Here is a 21,819-nt window from a genome sequence, read left to right as displayed (position 1 = left end):
AACATAGAGTAACAGTGGATTGTTTTCATTCCTGAATAAATGATATCATAATTTGAAAGCTGCATTTTGAATTTACTCTGTTTGATATTAAAATCCGTTTGATGATCTGAAACGAAAGAAGAAAAAAAATACAGAAATACAGACATCTGTAGAAGAACAAATGATTTTTCACAGCAAAGCACTTCTCTGGTTTTTCTTTTTCTTCTAAATCAAGCCTTTGAACATTGTCTGGTTTTAGGCCTTAAAATTATCTCTTTGATTAGCCACTTGAATCACAATGTTTCACTATTCCATCAGCTGCCATCCTAATGGGTTTTGTCTTGATTTACCATTGACTAGACCCATATATTTCCCTTCTCGGTCTCCATTAAGTCTAAGCAATTGCAGTCTATTGGTCTTGTAGTTAACTCAGTCTAATGGAAAGAGGTTGTCCAGATAAGGCCGTGAATCACAACACCCTGACGATAAGTTAATGCTGGTTCCAATCATCACCACATGAGTTCCAATAAATACACAAATACAGACAATTACTGAACCCAAACGAGTCACCAGTGCTGCAGTGGCGCCTCCCAGCAATATGAATGCACTGTTGTACAAGCAATCATCAAACTTTTTCTTTCAGTACAAAGCGGTTTGCTAAGACAATGACTGAGAAACTGTGCAGAGCTTGAATGTTTCAAAACAGAAGCAATCCTAAATGTTTTCAGCATTTCAAAGTCAAACATTCAAAGCTTTACTTCACAAAGTAAGGCTGGGTCTTTGATCTTATTCTTTATACAAACTTCACAGACAAAAGCAAAAATACTTTCAGGAAATTAAGAGGAAGGACTTTAATCTCAGGAATGACTTCAATGTTATGAATTTTGTTCAACTGTATGAATGTATTGATCACTGATAACAGTGCTGTGGTTTGTTGGAGCACTGTCTGTGATTTTATTTCTCCCAAACTTTTATCTTTTATCCAGAGAAACATGCGGCAGAATTATTTTTTATTATTATTATTTTTTTAATTTCTAAAGACTGCAAGTTATTTGAGTGCTGCATTATACATGATTCACATTAGTGGCTGATTGCACAAATCTGATTTTCCTAATAATCTATTAATTTCACCCTTTAAAGTACCGATCATTGGGAATGAGTGACTAAATTGGCTGCTGCAGCTCCCCTGAGTGCAATGGTATTTGATTGAGTTCAGAGCTAATTTATCAATGAGTCATATCAAAGTAAACTGTAAAAATGCTAGTGTAAGACTATCACTTAATAAAGCCTAGCTGTATGAGTTCAGTCAAACATAAATGGTAAACCTACATGCTTTCCTGGTGACCAATTGAAATTGTACAGATTTTGTTGAACTACCTAACCTTGTATTATAACAGCATGTTGCATTTAAACAACAGAAACGTGCGTTGGGACAAAGTATCTGTCGCTATGAAAAGATCAATATGATTGGTTCATAAGTTAGTTGGGACACAATGCAATAACCAATGTCTAATTTCCACAGTACACCATGAAATATTAATTAAAAGTTGTGTGCTAACTTCATGCACTATTCATGCCAAGACACTAAGCAGCTATATTTGGGCTGCAAAACACTATTCATATTTTTTCCCTTTCTCACAATTTCCACATCACTATTTGCGCACTTTAGCGTTTTTCCTTCAAGAGCAATTAAAGTCTATCTAGCAGGCAACACTATATCATTAGCAGGCAGAAAATGACAGAATATTAGTGCACGGCAAATATAATATCTAGCCAGATAGAGCATCCAAAAAAGTCCTTTGCAGTCGCATACATTAACACTGCAATGATAACTGTGATTCAGTCTATTGTGCAGCTCTAATATACAGCTGTTCATGGTAATAATTTTAAAGCTGTATCAGACTCGGACTCAATGTCAAGAGACTAATAGTACTAAAGGCATCATATAATATAAGGGACAGAAACTCTTAATCAGAGCCGCTTAAGTTAATTGTAGTTCATTTGAAATTCTAACATGTAGTTAAATAGGCTCTGATTAAACTTAATGAAACTTAATGAAAGTACTATGACAAAATTTTTCAATTACCTGGTTTGCTTTTGCTCATCACCACAACCACAACTGGCACAGTATAACAAAAGAATACATCTAATATTTGTGTTTTATTTGTAACAAAAATCAATTATCAACACTGCTGATGGGCGGATGATTAATATGTCAAAAATGTTTATGGCAAATTAGATCATTTACAATCTTGCCAAGGATTTTATCTACTTCCTCTCCCTTCCTTTTTTTCACCATTGACAACAGTCATCCCCTGACATTAAATCCACTAATGCTGCTGTCACACGCAGTAGGTAGAAATAAACAATCAGCAACCGCTGCTCAACTCTGCAGTAAAAGATGGATGGACTCAAAAATGAGTCATGCAATTCCTATTTGTGTTTAAAAGTCTGAAGTTCTGTACTACTGTGTTGAGCTCAGCTGCAAATAATTTGTAAAGACTTCAGAAAGATACAAAATACAGCAAAAAAAAGGTTAACAGTAACTGCAGGGACTGAAACAAACACTGTAAGAGACAGTTCTAGAATCAGTTTTGCAGTGGAGTAAGTCCGTATTATTTCATATTTGTCTAATAAACTTGAGTTGAAGCATCAGACCAGTGTTCAATGTCTCAGGTTAGAGGCGGAAAATGGCACCTGGATTAATTCTTTTAACATATTTGGGGTTTTTTTCCTCTGATGAGCACACACTATTAAATAACTATTTTTGCAACCGAGTTACACACACATCTACACCATTTCAGAATGAATAGATGATAGTTTAAGAGGGATAGAAATGATTGGCATCCTTAGTGAATTTGCAGATCATAAAGTGCTAGCTACGCTCACAGGTCTGCACAGTGGGTCCAGCGGTTGCTTCCTGTGCATACGTGGGATTTTTATCTGGTTCCAACAAAAAACAAATGCAAATTTGACTAAACAAGAATTTAATTATTTTTTTTTAAATTTGTGGATGACTGTATTTGCATAGCTAAATATCCAGGTTGTTATCCTCTTGTCTACAGACTGCTAGTTTAGGCTAAAGGGCCACAGGCACAGAAAACAGAATCAGGTGAGTTCAGAGATCATTCAGATCATTTCTAGCAAACCTGCTAGAAAAACAGATATTTTAAGTATCAATGTTCTGATGCACAATATCAAAGGACAAAAAATATTTCGAACGCAGAGAAACAAAAAAGGAAAAGGACATTTTATGCACATGGTACTACATTTAAGGTATGATTTAAGCTAAATATGTATAATTATTTTCCACACAAGGCAGAAATTTACCCTAAAACATTCTTAAGAAGCACAAGTCTAAGCTGATTGCAGTAGATATTTGTATGAACATTTTTAGGTGAGATTTGATGGCTGCTAACAGTCCAATTTTGTCCTTTCATGTAGATTACACAGCAGAGCACAACCCTCCAAATAAGCACTTAAGAATGTGTAAACTTCTGCAAGAAGACAGTATTCAGTTAAGAAGCCAGTAAAGAAGAAACAAACTATCTACTGTATATTTAAGTCTGTAGTTACATAAATCATATATTTATGATTTTATGCCCAAATGTCCTCAACAGCTTCCGAAAATATATATTTTCCACTCTTCACAAGGACTCTCTGAGATCAGTATGATCTGTGGAAGTTCTGCTCAATTTCTGATTTCTGAATTTGGATTTTGTTCTGACCTAAATTATACCTCTAGTCCTTTTTATGTTCGGCTTTGGATGTAGTATGTAGGAACCTTAAGCTGCAACAAGTCCTGCTCATAGAAATCAGCCTTTTACTTGAAATACTAAGCTGTAAACAGAATCAGTTTACAAATTCAAACAAACCTTGTTAGGTTGACGTGAAAAAGGACACAGAAAATATAAAGCAACATCCTACTATACTATATTTGCAATCCTGTCCTACTGTTCCTTATTTGTGTTTCGTTTCAACAATATAGGAAAAAATAAGGCCATGTGAAATCAATGCTCCAGCTTCCTCTTACTATAAAGTGGAGAATTCACAATTTGACCACTGCGTAAGCCAGGCAACAATAGCTATTTTGGAAGTTAAAAAAGTTTGCAAAGTGAGCACTACAGCTCAAACCGAATGACTACATTATCAAGACATCGTCCTCATTTGATAGACTTGAAACTAAAGATAAAATTGATGGAATTAAATGTTATTCTGTGATGGTCAGTTGATCCCGTATGAAACAATAAACATGAATGTTTGCTGTAGTAAAACGAAAAAACCACAGCACAAGGAGCATTTCCAGTGCTAATGCAGCAGAACGTTGTGAATTTCAGACATCATAGAAAATAGTGTGACAGCAGGCTTAGTAATTTTGGAGGAAAAAGAACAAGGAGAATGAGCAGTAGGAGGAAAAGAAAGAAGCATTTCATCGTGCTGCTTAGCTGATGAAAGTCTTGATTATTCTTTCTATGTCAACAAAATTGAAACTTAAGTTGGAGGAGCAGAAACTTCAGATTTTTTTTTTTTTAGATTGTAAAGAATTCTCATAATTTGAAGAATTCTAATAATTATAATTTGTTCTTTCTTCTAAGTCACAGTGCCATGGCAGTGGCACTGTGACTTAGAAGAAATCTGTGCAAAGATAGCTAAAACAAAAAGCCCAGGAAAACAACCAGATTTGTTGAGTAATAAGAAAGCAGTCAGGTCATGACTTCTGTCACAATGGGTTTAAGTTTTCCACCTTTGTGTTGATTGAACATTGTTGGAGATTCTGGGAAGTGCAAGTCAACTTGATTCTGGTGTACATGTAGATAGATTAACATATACTTTTAGAACTTGATCAAATTCTCAGGTTAATCTTTTTAAGTTTCTCTCATTAAAGATTAAAATTCCCAGACATTAATGAGGAAGCACCATTTTTCTTTTGTGATGTTAATAAGACAAATAAAGCCATTGTAGTCAGTGAAGATAAACATTAACTGCTCACATTAGGCTTACAACTTTGAGTTCTCGTTGCTACCCACCAGATTACACAAGAGCTTAAAGTGTAAAACCTAAAGCCTGGCAAGAAGGCAATTAACTAAGCAAAAGATGCAGAGTAACTCAAAGAGAAAAGAGACACAATCAAACTACTTTTATGGTCGTTTACTTCTTCATGAACCAGGAGTAAAAAAGAAGAGAGTGAGAGAAACTCATATGAGTGTTAAAGTACAACAGGGGCAAAAGAGAGGAGAAACTGAGAAGCTGAATGCCGCGTAACAAGGGAGTAGAGCAGTCTAGAGAAAAGGATGTGGGACTCTACAACAAAATTGAATTGAAGCCCGTTGGAGGAAAAGAGAGAAGAAATATAATCTGATAATGTCGGAGGAGCAGCAGGCAAAAGAAAGAGGGAAGAAAGACAGAGAAGCATACTTCTGGTGGTAAACAAACCGTACTGAGATAAAAGACGTGAGGAGAGGGAAACCAAAAAGGCCTTTAGAGAGAGAATGAGCGAGAGTGAGAGAGGAAATGTAAATGCCAGATGAACTCGATAACATCATTCAGATCCCAGCAACTGCTAAATGAATGTCTCATAAAAATACATACATGTGGTTTGTGAGTAATATCCTACAACTTGGGGGTCAAAATGCTCAATGGAGTCCGTCCGATCTCTGGATGAGATATTTACTGAACAGTGCCTTTCCTTTTGTATGACAATGTTTCTCACAATGTGCATCACTTCGTACCTGACGAATCCAACAATAACCCATGCAACATACATGCTGTTCAGCCATGAAGGTAAACAAGGGTGGAGTCAGGAGGGCAGGTGGCGCACAGACGTCATAAAAAATGCATTGGTCTGAGGTAGTCTTCTGGGATGAACACAGTTTTAAATTTGCAAAGAAGTAATGAATAAATCTCAGGGGCATCCCACTCTGTCACCGTCAGGAAGCAGCTGCAGCATGTAATTACGTAGCTTTTCTATAGCTGTGATTATGAGAGGGCTGAGGAAAAAGAACAATATGCTGAAGTAATACGCATTATGATTTTGATATGGTGTAGCTTTCAATTACAGTGAGCAAAAGCAGTGGATTAAAATTGTTACACCTCATTGCATCCTGATTGCCCTTAAAGACCTTTTTAAAATACAGAAAAAGCCTTTAATGTAGAAGTTTATTTCAGTTCAAGTTTGAAGTAGCACTAAGGTAGTAAGCAGATGTTCACATTGCATGTACAACAAATAGTTTTTTTTATGTTTTATAGATTTAGGCTAAGTATTTATTTTTTCTGTCTACTCATTTTCTATAAATGTATCAGTGGGTGAAAGACAGTGCATCAAATCACAGGAGATCAAGCCAGTTCATCACAGAAAGAGAGTGAACCAAATCGCTGTTTCAGATCTTCTACTTACCACTAGCTTTTAATTAATTTTTTGGGGAAAAATTAGAACACAAAATTTGTAAGATTTAATTGATTAAGTCACAAAAAAATATGATCTACTCATAAAAAGCACAAATTTGTGATAAAGTAAATGTTTCAAATTTGTAATGTCTAAACAAATACAAAATAAATAACAGTTAGACCTTTGTTAGAAAATAAAAGCCATTATTCATATTCAGACACCAAAAACACACTGAATGCAAATATTTCAGGATAGTACATAAAGGCAATATCATGATGTTGCTTTTTATTCTTTAATGGACTAAATTTTTTAAACCTGTATATCAACCATTTACTTATGATATTATTAAAGCATATCATTTATTGAAACCCAGCAGTTTTAGTGAGAAAATACCAGAATTTGTTAAAAAAAAAAAAGAAAAAGAAAAAAAAAGCAGCCAAAGCGAAAGCTGTAAACAAGAATTACCCTGTCGATCTGTCATCTGCTGCTGTGTAGAAATGTGCACATATTATCACCTTCCTCTCTCAAACGATTATCCAAAGTGATTTTAGGCTAAATCCCAACATCTCCTCCCCCAACCTGCAGGGATTCCCACCTCTACGTTGGCAGCGTCCTCCCAAAGTCCCACTTTTATTTAATCAAAAGGAATTACTTATCGAGTAGATTAACAAAAGAACATTTTATATCTCTCTTGCCAGCTCAACATGCTCCCAATCTCCTGCCGGTATTAGCATCCCCATCACGTGCAGCAACTACAGCGGGATAATGGACGCTTTGTGTCAAAGTGACTTCGAACTTCATGAGCAGAAATGAGATATAGTTTGAATTAAGGAAATTCAGGCAGTTATTTTGTGTCAACGCCAGGGTGGTTGTCAGTTCATTAGTTTGTGACAGTAAATAACAATGATTGGGATTTTTAACCTCCAGATTGATCACAAACATTTTAACTGATGAGTTGAGTTAAAATGTTTAAATTAACTTTCAACATGTAGACTTTATTTCTAGATTTCTAGATTAGGTCAAAGGTCAGGAGCAACTGGTGACAGACAAATCCTTTTTTATTAAATTTGTTTGCAACTTAGAAGCACAAGAAATTACTTTTTTTTTGCCTGCAATTTTGCGTTTGCTACCCTGAGGGGCTTGAACGTTGACAACACCAGATGATAAGTGCTTTAATTTTACAAAACACTTTAACCCAAACTTGATTAACTTAATTACTTTTCCTGCCTCAAGAAATAAGGAGTCGTTCACAAGAGTAAGGAAAGTAAATAATCTGAATTTGAGGTGTTACAGCAGACTGATCTCATGTACGTAAAGATACCCGAAAATTTATAAAACATAGCAACCTAATGTGGGACTTCTATTTTAAATCAGTTGTCTTAACTTAGAACATTTGCTTAATTATCTTCCTGATTACACTTTATTTTATTTAAAATTCACTTTTTCAGTTTTTTTTTTATCAGAGTAACAATTGCTACAAAGTTAAAACATTTTATAATAAAGTATGTAATAATATGTGATGATATATAATACTTATATACTTCAAATTAGTGGAAGCTGTTTGATATGTAAAGCTAATTCATTCACCTCGTTCATTCTCATGTCCTTTCCTGTGACCTTTTTGTGTCTGTAAACGAACCATTTTGCACCTATCTACTAAAACTAAAACTAATATATATCAAGTGCAACATACACATTTCTCATGGCCATAAGATACTTAACCTCATGGCAGATTTGAGGCCACGAGTAAAGAAAGAAAGAGTTAGAACCACACAGACAGGAATCGGAAATACGTGAATTGCAATCAATGTCACTTTTGTGATATTTTCCAATTATATCATTATTGGAATATTTTGTAATATTGTGCAGCCCTCGCTAACACTATGGTATATCAATTTGTTTTTCCTTGTAGGGTTTTTATGTGACTTGTTGATGGTGTGGCATGTTTTCTTTTCAGATCGAATTAATCATGTGAAGAAAAAGCTAGAGAAAGAGTTATTTTCCTGCGTCATCAAATATGCACTTTGCTTGGAACATTATTAATGACTTCTATAACAGTGGACCATGAATACAGAATGCTGAATACAGTTAATTCTGGATCAAGATCAAGAATAACTGTCCAATACCGTTTTTAGGGACATCTACAAGCGAGCAGAAATAAAGGGGAAATAGTCAGAGCACTGAAATATTATGGAGTTCTAAAGATTAGCAAGGCACCATGGTCTACCTGTAGGGAATAATAACCATTCTGGGGACCCTCACTGGATCCCACGAGGCTCCCATGTTAGTCAATAAATTGTCTATGTGCATCAGCTGGAAATGGTTTCAGACGAGAACCCCAGCTAAATGACTGTGGTAGCATTGTATCAGTGAAATGACAAACACCACAATAAATATAATGAAGCAGGAAAGCACTTCTAATTGATTCTTTCAGCCTTACAAGAGGTGAAGGCTGTGTGTGGTGTGTGTGTCTTATTAGTTTCTGTGTATTAAATTGTGTTCTCTGTGGATATGTTGAATGGCAGTTTTATTATCGGCTCTACATGTATTTAACGTACAGTGTGTATCTATTTGCTGCAAGGCCATGGAGCCAGCTTTGTCGATCCCACCAAGACTCTCATTAATGTCCTTAATTGGGTGGCGTCGACTCACACCTGGGTACTTGTGTCTATCTCACCACCCAGAGGGCAAACAACACGATGTGAACAATATGGACACAGCTCAGACGAACCTCAGATGGGCTTTGTATTTAAAATATTATTCTTTACTAAACAAAATAACCAGCTGCAGCACTGAAAAATCAGTAACGAACAGCAGCAGTGAAGCTGTCCTGGGCCAGAGCAAAAACTCACTTCTTTCAGGGTTGACGGCAGAGAGCAACATAGAGGTGTGGCGATCGATCACAATATGCCGATCTCCGTGAAAAAGTCTGTGATCGGCGATTGCCGATCACTGTCTCTTGTTGCCGATCACCAGAACTGATCAAATTCATCTCACTTCGCAGCCTGCGTGTGCAGCTGATGTTCTCTTTCCTTCACTCTGTGCAAGCGCATGTGAAGCACGTCAAAATGCATCAACACAAAGACTCTACTATGGCTTTTAAACAACAAGCACTTGACGGAGTTTAGCTACATCGAGGCTCAATGCAGGAAAAAAAAAAGTGGTGTAAGACGCTGGTTCTGCTCTCGCTCTTGGACCGCCACTATGGACTCTCACACCAAACATCTGCTTAACGCTGCAGCATGTAACTTAAAAAAAAAAAAATATATATATATATACATATATATATACTTTAGATATGTATTAAAATATGTCTATTATGTCTATATTAGGTGAATTTATTGCCTGATACTTTTCCATTTTGCCAGACTGCATAGCATCATTTATACATAAAGCGAAAAATTAACAGCCATTTCAGGCAATCGGCAGTGATTGGTGATCGGCAGAGATCAGCCTCGTGGATGATCGGAATTAGCAGCAAAAAACCTGATCGGAGCATCCCTAATAAAGATGACTTCTTTTAACAATTCAAGGAAAAATCAAGTCTTACATTGCAATCGCAAGTAAAGTTCCCCATTTTTGGCCTCAGTCTAAGAGAGGTCTCTAGTCTTTTGTCCAAAATCCAAATCAATTTTCAGTTTTCACAAGTACAAGACAAGTTTCCAGTTTTTGTTTGTTTTTTTAATCTCAAGTTCAATTGTAGGCATAAGACTCTGGTCTGCTGTTCCTATGTCAAGACTAAAAGACTTTTATCCTTACTCAAATCCACTTCCCCAGCATTTTACCTCAAATCCAAGTTGTTTGCCTCAACTGCAGGTCAAGTTTGAAGAATTTTGCACAAAATCCATGTTAGGTTTGAGGTACAAGGTACAATTCACCTTATTTTATCCCGAGTCCAATTTAATTCTGAGGAATTTCATCTGGAGTCCAAATCAAGGATCCTGTCTTATATACTGAGATCAACAAAAGGCTCCAGTCTTCTCTTTCAAGTCCAAATCAAGGTTCTAGCTTTTGATCCCAAACCCAAATCAAGTTTTCTGTCTTTCATATCAACTTCAATGTAAGTCTTAAATCTTTCATCTCAAGCCCAAATCATGTCTAATGGTTTCATCCTGGTGAGCTTTCGCTTGTTGGATGGATATTCATCTGGTCCACCTGTAGCACTACACTGACATAAGCTACAAATTTAAATAGCAGTGTTTTGCCCTGGTTTTGCTGTAATATTAGTAATGCTATATTCATCATACAAAATAGCATTTAATATTCGTCTTTCTGTTCAAATTCTTTTGAGACTATTTGTATTGTTTTTTTGCAGCTTTCAGAGGTAGAAAAAGAATTTGTTTCATTATAATTTTCTTCAGTGCTACTTGCTAATGGCGCAGAGTTACTTAAAGCAGACTCCCTCACAAGTTGATTATTACGCTCACACTGCCACACTGTTAATGCATGCAGCACATTCGACTCCTTGGTTAAAGGAAAGTTACTTACATTTGGAGTCAGTTAAATTTATAGCTGGACAGAATAATTGAGAAAGTCTGATTGCGCATAAGGAAACACTTCTCTAAGCTAAAATGATAATTCTCTTTTAGGAGGTTCCTGAAAGAGAGTAACAACCACTTCTGAAGTATTGCCACTGATTTAACATCAAACACAAGCTTTTTAACAACAACCATAAAACCTGATCTGTGTTTATCTGACTGGTTTAATCTATGCCCATGAATACGTATCATCTTCATAGCAAAAGAAATTTAAGCTGTCACTGAGTGACCGCTTGCACAGATTTAATCTATTTCAGGAGTCAAATAGTTACACTGCCATGTTTGTATGCTGATTGGAGACATCTTAGAACGCAATCATCATCGCTCTGTATTGATTCTATTAAACTGGAGTGAAATTAGAATTTAATTGAAACTATATGTCACTGTTTCCCAATCCTGGTGCTGAGGGTACACCACATCGAGAGGAAAATGTTGCAGCAGTAGTTAGTCAAGAGGTTTTGTAACAATTGGTTAATTGTGCAATAATTTAAAGCAGCGATTGTTAAGCAAGGGAGTCTTCAAAACCTGGAGAACTGGCTGCCTTTTGGACTGGGATTGGGAAACAGAACTGAATATAAACTTAAATCTGTTGTGAATTTTAATAGAAATATCCCACTTACTTGGAGATTGGAACCAGATGGTTTTTCTGTGATCTCCTCACTAAACAATAAAAAATCTCCAGTAAAACAAAATGTCCTAATTATAAAATTAAAGCTAATACCCCAATTATATTCTGTGTATCTGCCATATGCCTCAGTAGTGAATGAGGATGAGTTGCCTTCTTACACATTTATGGATGTATTCCCATGAATAATGAGATAATCAGCTAAGATAAATGAACATAATTTTTTTGGTTGAAAGAAATTCCATGATGCAGATCTTGTACACAAGCATATGGGCACTTCAACTGTGCCAGCTGTTAACCCATATTTCTGTAGCAATTAAGTAATATTAGCATTACTTAACCTCATGTAACACTGTGAAGATGTGAGTTCCTCACCGTTGATCTCAATGCTCATGCACTATTCAGAACAAGGCTGCATTAAAAGCAGAACACATTTATTTTCTTATTTTAAGACATTTTTAATGCCTGGCTGACGATTCAACAACTTTTGAAGATCATCAACCAACGACACATTTCTTGATAACTGTTAGGGAGAAACACTTTGATACATAAATGGGACTTATGTTGGATTGATTTTCACCACAAATCAAAATACTATCAATAAATGTTCTTTTATGTGTTGTATCTTTACAGAAAAGCATAAAATCAGTAAAATAGGTTTTGGCAAATCAGAAATCAAAGGAAATCAGAAATTGTCTCAGCCAGGAAAAGTGAAATTGAATAAAAAACTAAAATGTCTTATGAGAGTAACCAGGCTGATTACAAGTGGAAGTAAACAACTTTACTGCATAGTTCTAAAATAAGATGATCTTTGTTGTAATTTTGTGTAATGTTAATACAGTTGTATAAATTAATAAAATCTGCTTATTTGGTACCTGGCAAAGATCATCATTTTGGTTTGGTTTCTTTTCAGCTACGCATTGTTTAGAGCTCATCAACAGATGTCATAATTATAATCACTGCAATCTCCCCAGGTTTATGGTTTTCACATTCTGTACATCTGCACATGCTCATACAGGTGACCTACCTGAACCTCACGTGCGTGGTAGGCTATGATGAGGCCCAGCAGGATGACTGTGGAAAGGCTGATCAAACACTTCAGCGCCAGAGAATACATGGAGCTCTGCAGAAAGACAAAATACAGTTATTAACATCATTAAGGACATAAAAACAAATGGATGTCTGACAAATGTTCTGGTAGTTTGTAGAACTAGACGAAAAATCGAAAAACCTAAAAAAAAAATAACATAACTCGAATTAACATTCAGCCTCATGTAATCATTCAGATGTTACATATTAAAACAGGAAGCTGAAGTAAAGTGGAACTTTAGTGTTTGACCCATCAATATCTGTCTGGAGTCAAGCTTTAAATCCTCTGCTTGTCTGGTTTGATAGTGCTTATAATCAATGCTGTGGGGAACTTCCAATCAATACACCTCATAGCACTTCAGTGGCTTCTTCTAGGCCCACCAACCTCTCACTTAGAGCAAAGCAAAACGCCATGTGGTTATCACACCAATGCACACAAAAACCCTCACTTGAGCATTTGTGCAAGACACATCAAAAGAGAGAAAAACAACATAGATTTATATGCTGAGAATGACTGAATTAATTAATGAAGCCAAGTCCTACAACGGTAATTACAAATTCAGGTTTAAATTAATTAGATGCTACAAGAAGCCCAATGAACAACATGTAGTTGTTGGTTTACTGACTATATTTACAGAGAACAGGAAAAGTTCCATGGTAACAGCAAAAATCAGTTCAGCAAACTTATTTATAAAACTCACCATAAACTCTATAAGTGTGTTACTATTTAAACTATTTAAACATAGTCTGATTCTTCAGATTTTAACCATTCAAATATAAATATAAGTAAAAATAGGGATCTGGTGGGGCTGATTTAGTCTGCCCATTGCACTTCCCTTTGGTTGCTCCTTCCTCCTCTCATCCATTTTCGTCATGCACCATGAGATCTACAGAAAGGCATGAGGGATTACCATTCAGAGCGCTGCTGTCTGTCAAATTGTCGGACTCACATTTCATCAACAACTCGAAATATTTTTTTCTATTAGCTTGCAGTGATGGATTACATAAACATTTTTATTTCTGAGATGTGGCATACTTATGACAGATAGGCTATATATATATATATATATATCTACCTGTAATAAGCGTAAGTTTTCCTGAAAATATTTTTGCACTTTTATTTGTTTATGGTTTTAAATTTTACTTAATGCAGAAATGTTACTGGCTGGATTGGTTTCAAATTTGATGCGCATAACCTAATGTTGCATTTTGTTTTTAAATGAGATAGTCCAGGTCTGCATGGCAGCACTGCTGTCTTACAGCAAAACCCAGGCTGCTCAAATTGCAGCCTGGAGAGTTTTGAAAGCTCTCCAGGTGCTGGAAGAGGGTTTTTCTGGGTACTCCAACTTCTTTCCACAGTCGAAAAATCTTTCAGCTGTTAAGTGCCTCTCTAACTTGCTCTTTGGTGTGAGTGTGTGTGAGCTGTTTGTCCTGTATGTGTCTTTGTGTTACCCTGTGATCTACTAGAAATCTGTACAAGGTGTACCCCGCCTCTTGCCCAATGACGGCTGGAGAGAGACAAGCAAACCTCCCAACACCTATTTTTTTATATGACTGGATATAGACTGAAGCTATTTATATTGTAATTGTTGTGAATTATTGCAACATACATATCACAAATGTATATATTTTCTAAATGGTAAATTTAGACCTGACTTGTGAAAGAATACCTCAACAAAGTGGTTTTAATTGGTGTCATAAATATGAATACCTTTTTTAGTTAGAAGGTCACTGTTTGATTTAGCTCACATTAGCCATACAGCAGTTAAGATTAATTTCTTGGCCACTATTCTTAGCTACATATTAATATGCATGCGGCGCTCGGGTCAACAGGACAGGCCCCTGAGAATATCGCACTGCATTCACACAGACACTTCAGATTCATCTCTGCGTCTGATCTTTTATTGGCATTAATAAAAGCCTTCAAAATACTTTTGACTTTAGATCTTTTTTTTTCCCCAGAGGGAAATTCATTTTCACGCCACACCATTGTTTAAACAAATACATTATAACTGGAAGGCAAAGAAAAATATTCTAAGCCCAGAAACATTTTTTCCCCCTCAAGTTCTTTCTTCTCATTTGCTCTAAGTAATTTTGAATAATTCCTAATTCTCATGAATGCCTTTCCCACCAGTTTGGTGGGAACATTTGGAGAAACGGGGCCATGCTTAGGAGGGCTTCAAACTCTTCCCGAAAAGCCTGTAGTTTTAGTTTCTACTTCTGGTTACAATAAGATGAAATAGCTGATTTTGTAGTAGCAAAGAGGAAGGAGATATCAGCAGTATAATCAGAGTATTTTAGGGAGGAAGTGGTTGGTGAAGACCTGAAACAGTCAGTGAGTAGTGTGCACAGAAAAGAGTTTAACAAACACCCTTGTGGTGCTCCACAGTTGGTTGTGAGTGCAGATGACTTGGGCTACATTCACGTTCAGAGGAAACTAAGAGAAAAAAAAAAGAACAAATTGCAGTTGCTATAGTACCATATATGAAAGTGGGGGATATTTTTTGGGAGATGAAACCATTAGATCTTAACTGGGTCGTTCAGATTGTCTTGAAAAAGTCTAATATGGGTGATGCAAATGAGCATATGGGGTGCATTTGAACGAAGCTTTCAGAAACTGTTCAAAAAGTAATGGATATCGTAAGCTAAACTAGAGAAAATGTTGAGTTGCAAATTTTCCATCATCACAGCATAAACTGACTAAGGATCCCGATACCTTAGTCGGTACGAGTGTTTATTTGCTCATGGAAGATTAATAGCAGGTCACATGTGTTCTCCTATCTTCGTTGTAGACAAAAGCTGAAGGGATCCAGTTGAGCGACGCCAACATGTAGGTTGGGAATCAATAGTATTTAAATAAAAAACCTACCTGGGATGAACATGATTGCACATTGCAGTCCTGTTCCATTCCATGGATTAAATGTAACAGTAATGGGTTACACTGAAATCATGGCCTTTGGTTCTTTAAGACAATGGCAAATGTTTTCCAGATGGGTGAGTTCCTGAGACTTTTAGTGTTCATAGCAGAACACTGTCATTAGCTGCTGTGAAATTCATAATAAAAACCAGCTTAGATGACAGATAAAATGTATTACTGTGTCACTATTTATCAATAGTCAGCTTTTTTACAAAAAGAAATTCCATAAATAATCTTGTTAATGATACTGAAGTTGTCAAAATGTTTCAAATGGTTTTGCTGATGAACCTTGTAGCAGTCAATATTCTAGTTTCTTCAGCCCAAACTTGCTAAAATGATTCATTTGTCCACATCAGCTCAAGGACTAGGTTTAGAATTGCAAAACGAAACATGTGCAGGCACAAACAACCTCCAAAGTGCATTCATCATTACCTTCAACAAGGTCAGGTTGAGTGCTGCAGCCAGATAACCCCACAAAGACGAGATCCGCACCACTTTAAGACTGCTACACTTCAGATCAGATATGTCTACTGGTTTTTGAGGGGAATGCTGCTAAGCATTCATCACGGAACGCTCCACACAGCATTTTGAATTCATGACAATATACTCCGCGTCAGCGTTGTGGAAAATAGGAGTGTGTTGCTGTATTTATTCTGAGTCTCTCTGGACTCTTCTTGGCCTTAGAAGCATTAATTTAACATCAAACAAACACTTAAATATACAAAGAGTTGTGTTTGCTAATCCTCACCGAGACTCTTTGAATTTATTTTCTCCCATAATTATTCAAAACAAAGAATGCACTGCACAAAATATTAAACTATTTTCATTATTCATCTGATTAAAAAGAAAAAGCAAACCAGAACAACTTGACACCTCACGTTTGTTGCTATTAAAGCGTGGTTCTGGGCCAGTGCACAACGATGCAAAAGCCCCATCTTGTTTGTCCTGCATCAATCTCCCTCTCCGCTGCTAAAATCTCATTTGTACTCTCCGGAGCAAACTAGGTGCAAGAGAAGCCAACGCTGTTGTGCTAATGAGAAAAATGCAGGTATTCAGCTTTGGCTCCCAGCAGCAGCATGTCTGTTCAAACATGGTCACACTGGCTGAGCTGAAATGTAGCTGGCTTGGAGTTCACGTCATTTCTCTCCCTGGTCTCATTCTTCAACCACCTGTCGTCTACGTGCTGTTCCTTCTCTCATTTATTTTCAAATCTGCCTATTATATTGTCACTAATGTCAAGCTTCTGTTCTTTGATGCCACAATGACAGAAAGTGCTTAATTCCATCAAAAAGGCAATGCTCCTTTGCATTTATAAAAGAGGCACCTTTTCAAAAGTACTTATACCTAATGAGCCTTTTCAGATTTTGTTATATTACAACAAGAAACTAAAATGTATTTTTTTCATGTTGGTTTGTGATGAACCAACATGAATTAGGGAATTATTTTTAAAGTGGAATAAAAGACAAACGACTTTCAAAAATAAAGGAAAGTTTTGTTGTTAACTTTGATATAAACGTCAACCTATTTTTCTCTTGGGTCATGTCTCTACCACGTTTCATCAGGAAAGTGGCATTTTCCCCATTGTTTGGTTGAATGTGGAGTGAGTGAATGACAGTTTTCAAGTAGGAATTTATGTGACTCTAACTTGTGACTGTACTTTGATATCTGTGCTGTGTCTTAAGGTTTGTTGTCATGCAGAAAGGTGAACCTCCTCCCTTGTATTAAGTCTCAGGCATCCTTTCGACAGGCCAGTTTGTTGTGTTCTCATCTCATGATGCTGTTCATTAATCTTCTCTTTCCAACATCTGAGGCCTTCACAGAAAAGCTGCATTTATATTGTGATTCAATTACACACAAGTAGACTTTACTTTCTATAGGCCCTTGTTGCACTGGTTGTTATAAAGGAGTAACTCAGTAAAAGTAGAAGACAGTATATGCACATAACATTTCCAAATATGCTTGAAAACATACAGTTTTTTCCACTTCACCATTATTCATCACTTGATTGAGCTGGCACATAAAACCCAGAAATGTTTGTGCTTGAAAAGTGAAAAAAATATAAAAACACAAGCGATATTAAGATATTAACACTTGCAACGCTCTGTAGCCAATTATATGGTCAAACAGAGGGAATGAATGTCAGTGCGAATCTGTTTGCATAATTGAATTGAATTGACTTTTTGTTAAGAGCCTTCAGATGATATTTGTTTTGAAATGTCTCTATATAAATAAGCTGAATCGAATGTTGACAGTTCCAGGCTCGCACGTAGACAACACGCATGCTTTTACGCACAATGAAATCTGGTTATCCTCCTTTCATATCTGAGAATTACTGATTTGTTTTTGTTTTTTCTGCATCTGCTAGCACTGTCACATTTCTGCACCCAGTTAATGTTTTATACCATTTGAAATGCATTTATTTGTGGCCTTGCTGAGAGAACAGGGGATTAGGTTAGCATAAAGAGGAGAACCAGCTGTTCTGCTGTGTGCAAAGTTCAAAAGCTTGTCATCTACCAGCGCCTCCAAAAGCCACTAATTAATGACAGGTTGTGGTTTCACAGGCTGATTTAATGCCAGAATTTTTCAAGGGAGCTTTCCTTTACATTTTTTTTCTTCTTCAAATGTATACCTTGTGACAGTATATTACCAAGTCTAATTACTTCGTTTCATCTCTTGTTTCCGATGGTGCTAATTTAAAAACTATTTCTAGTATGGTCACAGTTTAAAAGCTGCATTAAGGTAGTACTAACTGTAAAATCCTGGTAGTCGAGAGATTTACAGAGAAGTGGTTTCTGTCACACAGCATAGAGGAAAGAGTAAAAGCCTAAATAGGCCAGGTTGTCACATGACAACATAGAACCGACAGTCGTGCATGCTTACACCTGCTTACAGCCAATTCAGAGACGCCAGTCAATCTAACATGCATGTCTTTGGGTTGTGGGAGGTAACTAGTGCACCTGGAGAAAACCCACGCAGGACTAAACAGAACATGCAAACCCCACATGGAAAGGAAAATTGGCCCCAGCTGGTTGCCAAGCTTAAACCAAGACCTACTCGCTGTGAGGCAGCAGTGGTAACAACCACGTCCTCGTGCTGCCTCGACATTCGTACTGATTGGACAAATTACCCTGTTTCTGCCTGTCATTACTCAGATTTGCAACCACAATGCTGCACCACACTTTGATGACAAAAAAAACAAAAAAAAAAAACAAGAACGAAAGCTTTAAATTCAATCATGGACATGAAGTCTAGCCTCTTTTTCATATAACAAAAATGTGTAAATATTTGGTTAGTAATGGCATTACATCTATTTTCACACACTGCCTCTGCTGACCTAGTTTGTTCATGGGATGGCAGAATAGGGTGCACTGACCCAGCTGTAGTGAGACATTTTACCCTGGATCTCTAGAGGTGACATTTATTCATAATTTATTTCCTTTTGTCAATGAAACAGTGAATAAAATGTCATTGAACTGGAAAAGCTTGAAAATATATAATGTTGTAAGTAAAAATTTGATTTAGTTAATTCTAAACTCTGTTTATGTTTTCAATCAAGCAAGATAATAAAACTGTGTATATTTTAAACAACTCAAACACATTTCTAATTGATAGTTAACTATTTTGTATGCTTCCATTTGTATTTTGACATTTCATCTTTGGTTATAAGCCCCAGGTCTGTGAGGTCTCTTTGCCATCACCCTAATCTTTACCTCCGGACTGTGTTTTAACAGTCCTGAGGTACATCCCAATCACAGTATGAAAATATCAACCTGTATAAATGCCAGCTATTCTTGTTGAAAAGGTTCCTGTTTTAATTTTTTAATCAGTGCTATGACTGTAGAGAGATATGGGTTTAGGTAAGTTTAGATTGACTCAGATCAACACATATTCCATTTTGAGGAGTGGCTAGGAGAAATTAGCCTCTGTGTCACGTTCCATTTACACTCAAAGGGACACACAAAGTCATCAATTACTTATTGAAAGTTCCTAAAATGTCTGAGAAAATTATCAATAATAAAATTTTTTCCTGTTCTCTAGTTTATTTATTTTTTATTACTTGTTATTGATGCCAAAGCAGTCAAAATGTGTATTTCTTATTATGGGATTTTTCTCCTAATTAGTATCTTATCAGGATTTATTTATTTTTTAATTCCTAAAATAATGATTTATATTGAAACTTTACAAACATATTTTTTGTAAGAGGTAAAGCAAACTGTGTCTCAGACAGGAATCTAAAAACAGTGTGACATCCAAAAGGAAAAGTCTTTTTTATAAAATGAAAAAAGAGGCTTACTTTCACTTTCTTTGCTTAGAGTAAAAGTCTTGCAACTCGAAGCTCATAATCACGCTCACTCTATGAAAGTCCAGAATGAAGCTAAATCATTGCTAATTCTTTGACTCGCATATGCTGGAGTGTCTGCGGTGAATAAAGGATGAGACTGATGAGATGTTGTTCATCAAGATAATGGACCACCACTCCCTCTAATCTTGCAAATTGCAATTTTAACCTTTCTGGTTGAATACAGATTAAGCAAAGACGCTATGTGCTAGTTAGCATCAGCAGTTCTTGTGATTACTGTTTTCTGCTTGGTGTAAGAGGGTACACATAGTCTTGTCCAGATTCTTATCTGACTGTAGGGATTTAACACAAAGTGATCAAAATACAGATCTAAATATAAATATTTATATTAATATGAATATAAATGTCAAATAAACTAAGCACACATTCATTGTTTTCCAGTTTGTTTTGATTTTGCATTAGCTCCTGCTAACAGTGCTAGCTCCAGCTGATATAGTAACCAGCCAATCACAAGCAGGGCACGTTTGTTTTAGCAGACATTTAAATATATAAAAGCGGATAAAGGTTCTTAAGACAGTTTGCCGTAATCCAAACTCAGATTTTCTGTTGGGCTAACACTGACTTCCTCGTTTCCATTTCAGGAATCCCCCCCAAAGCAGTTCTCTATGTGCAGCAGTAGTTTAGGTGATGAGACTGGACCACACAGGGACTTTGTGTATTTTTCTTTAATATTCTTTCCTGAAGATGTCTCCAAGATTGAACAATTTCTCAATTGTTCAAACAGGTGAATCTCTGTTTTCACAGACATGATTGTTTACAGAAGTGCCAACAGTGTATAGTACGGTCTTGTGATTTTCAGGTGGTGTCTCCAAGACCTGACTTTTTTTTAATTAGACAAAAGAAAGTGAACTGTCACAATGAAAACATAACAAAGCCATTTGGTTATCTTCTTCATAAACAGTAGTGTCAGGACTTTTCATTTTGATCCCACTGACATGTATATTAACATGAATACTTATTTTTTGCTTTGTTTTTTCAGAATAAATTATCCGTTTTGATCAAGTGACACGCTATGACATTTTATCAGGTGGGTTGTGTAGTTTGACCTAACTAAATAACAAAAATGTTTAAAATAAAATTCTGTTGTGCTCTTTTAAAATATCCTTCAATTTGATCGGTTATCTCTATCCTTTTTGAAGAGATTTTATGCATCCGCCCAACTTTTAAAAATACTACAGTATGTATTCCCAAGCATGTGCATTTGTTGTTATAACCATGTGAATTTTCTTTTTTCTTACCCCAGTTGTGCGTAAGTGTGCGATTAGTGTGCATTGATCACTGACTTGGTGGACAGCATGCAGAGATAATGAGCTTTTTCAGCTTCTTTAGTTTGGCTGGAAGGCAGCCATGCATCCGCCTACACAGTCACAACCACCCACACACACACACACACACACACAGGTAGGATCTGAAGGGCTTTCCCCAGCCGTCCCCATAACAGCACTGACACAAATGCAAACGGCAGTGCACTGCACATGTTGGTTACAACACATGACTAGCAGAGATAAGTCGCCTGGTACACATGTTTATAATGAATATCAATGACCATGTGTGTGCATGCTAATGACTTAGCCTTGGGATTCTCTCCTGTCAGAGTGATGCCTTCTTGCAATCAGTCTCCAGGGAAACAGGCAGTAGGCAGAAAAGCGATTGCACCTTACCAGAATAAATGCTCACACACACAGACACACGCACGCACGCATACCACACACACACACACACACACACACACTTGACTTCACTTTGGAATAAGCTATTACATGCATACACACTCAATTAAATCCAGACAAAGAGCGATGTGAGTGCTCACACATCAGCAGGTGCATCCGTGGGTTTTACTTTTGACAGAGCTGAATACAAAATGACACGAAGACAAACACACTTCACACATGTGTATACACGCAGGAGATGGTATACACACTGTGA

The 21,819-nt window shown here is 36.5% G+C and overlaps 1 protein-coding gene across 1 annotated transcript in view; it reads right to left on the bottom strand.

Moving 5' to 3' along the window:
* The window catches only part of kcnn3 (potassium intermediate/small conductance calcium-activated channel, subfamily N, member 3), an 80,845-nt gene that overhangs the window by 47,124 nt on the left and 11,902 nt on the right, over nt 1-21,819 (bottom strand). Inside the window, exon 3 of the mRNA XM_044116784.1 lies at nt 12,555-12,650. Within this exon, the coding sequence (XP_043972719.1) occupies nt 12,555-12,650 (96 nt within the window). The remainder of the gene's footprint in view (nt 1-12,554; nt 12,651-21,819) is intronic.

The sequence above is a fragment of the Gambusia affinis genome, linkage group LG05 (assembly GCF_019740435.1).
Source record: "Gambusia affinis linkage group LG05, SWU_Gaff_1.0, whole genome shotgun sequence".
NCBI classification, from domain to species: Eukaryota; Metazoa; Chordata; class Actinopteri; order Cyprinodontiformes; family Poeciliidae; genus Gambusia; species Gambusia affinis.
This window is presented reverse-complemented; position numbering and strand designations above follow the sequence as displayed.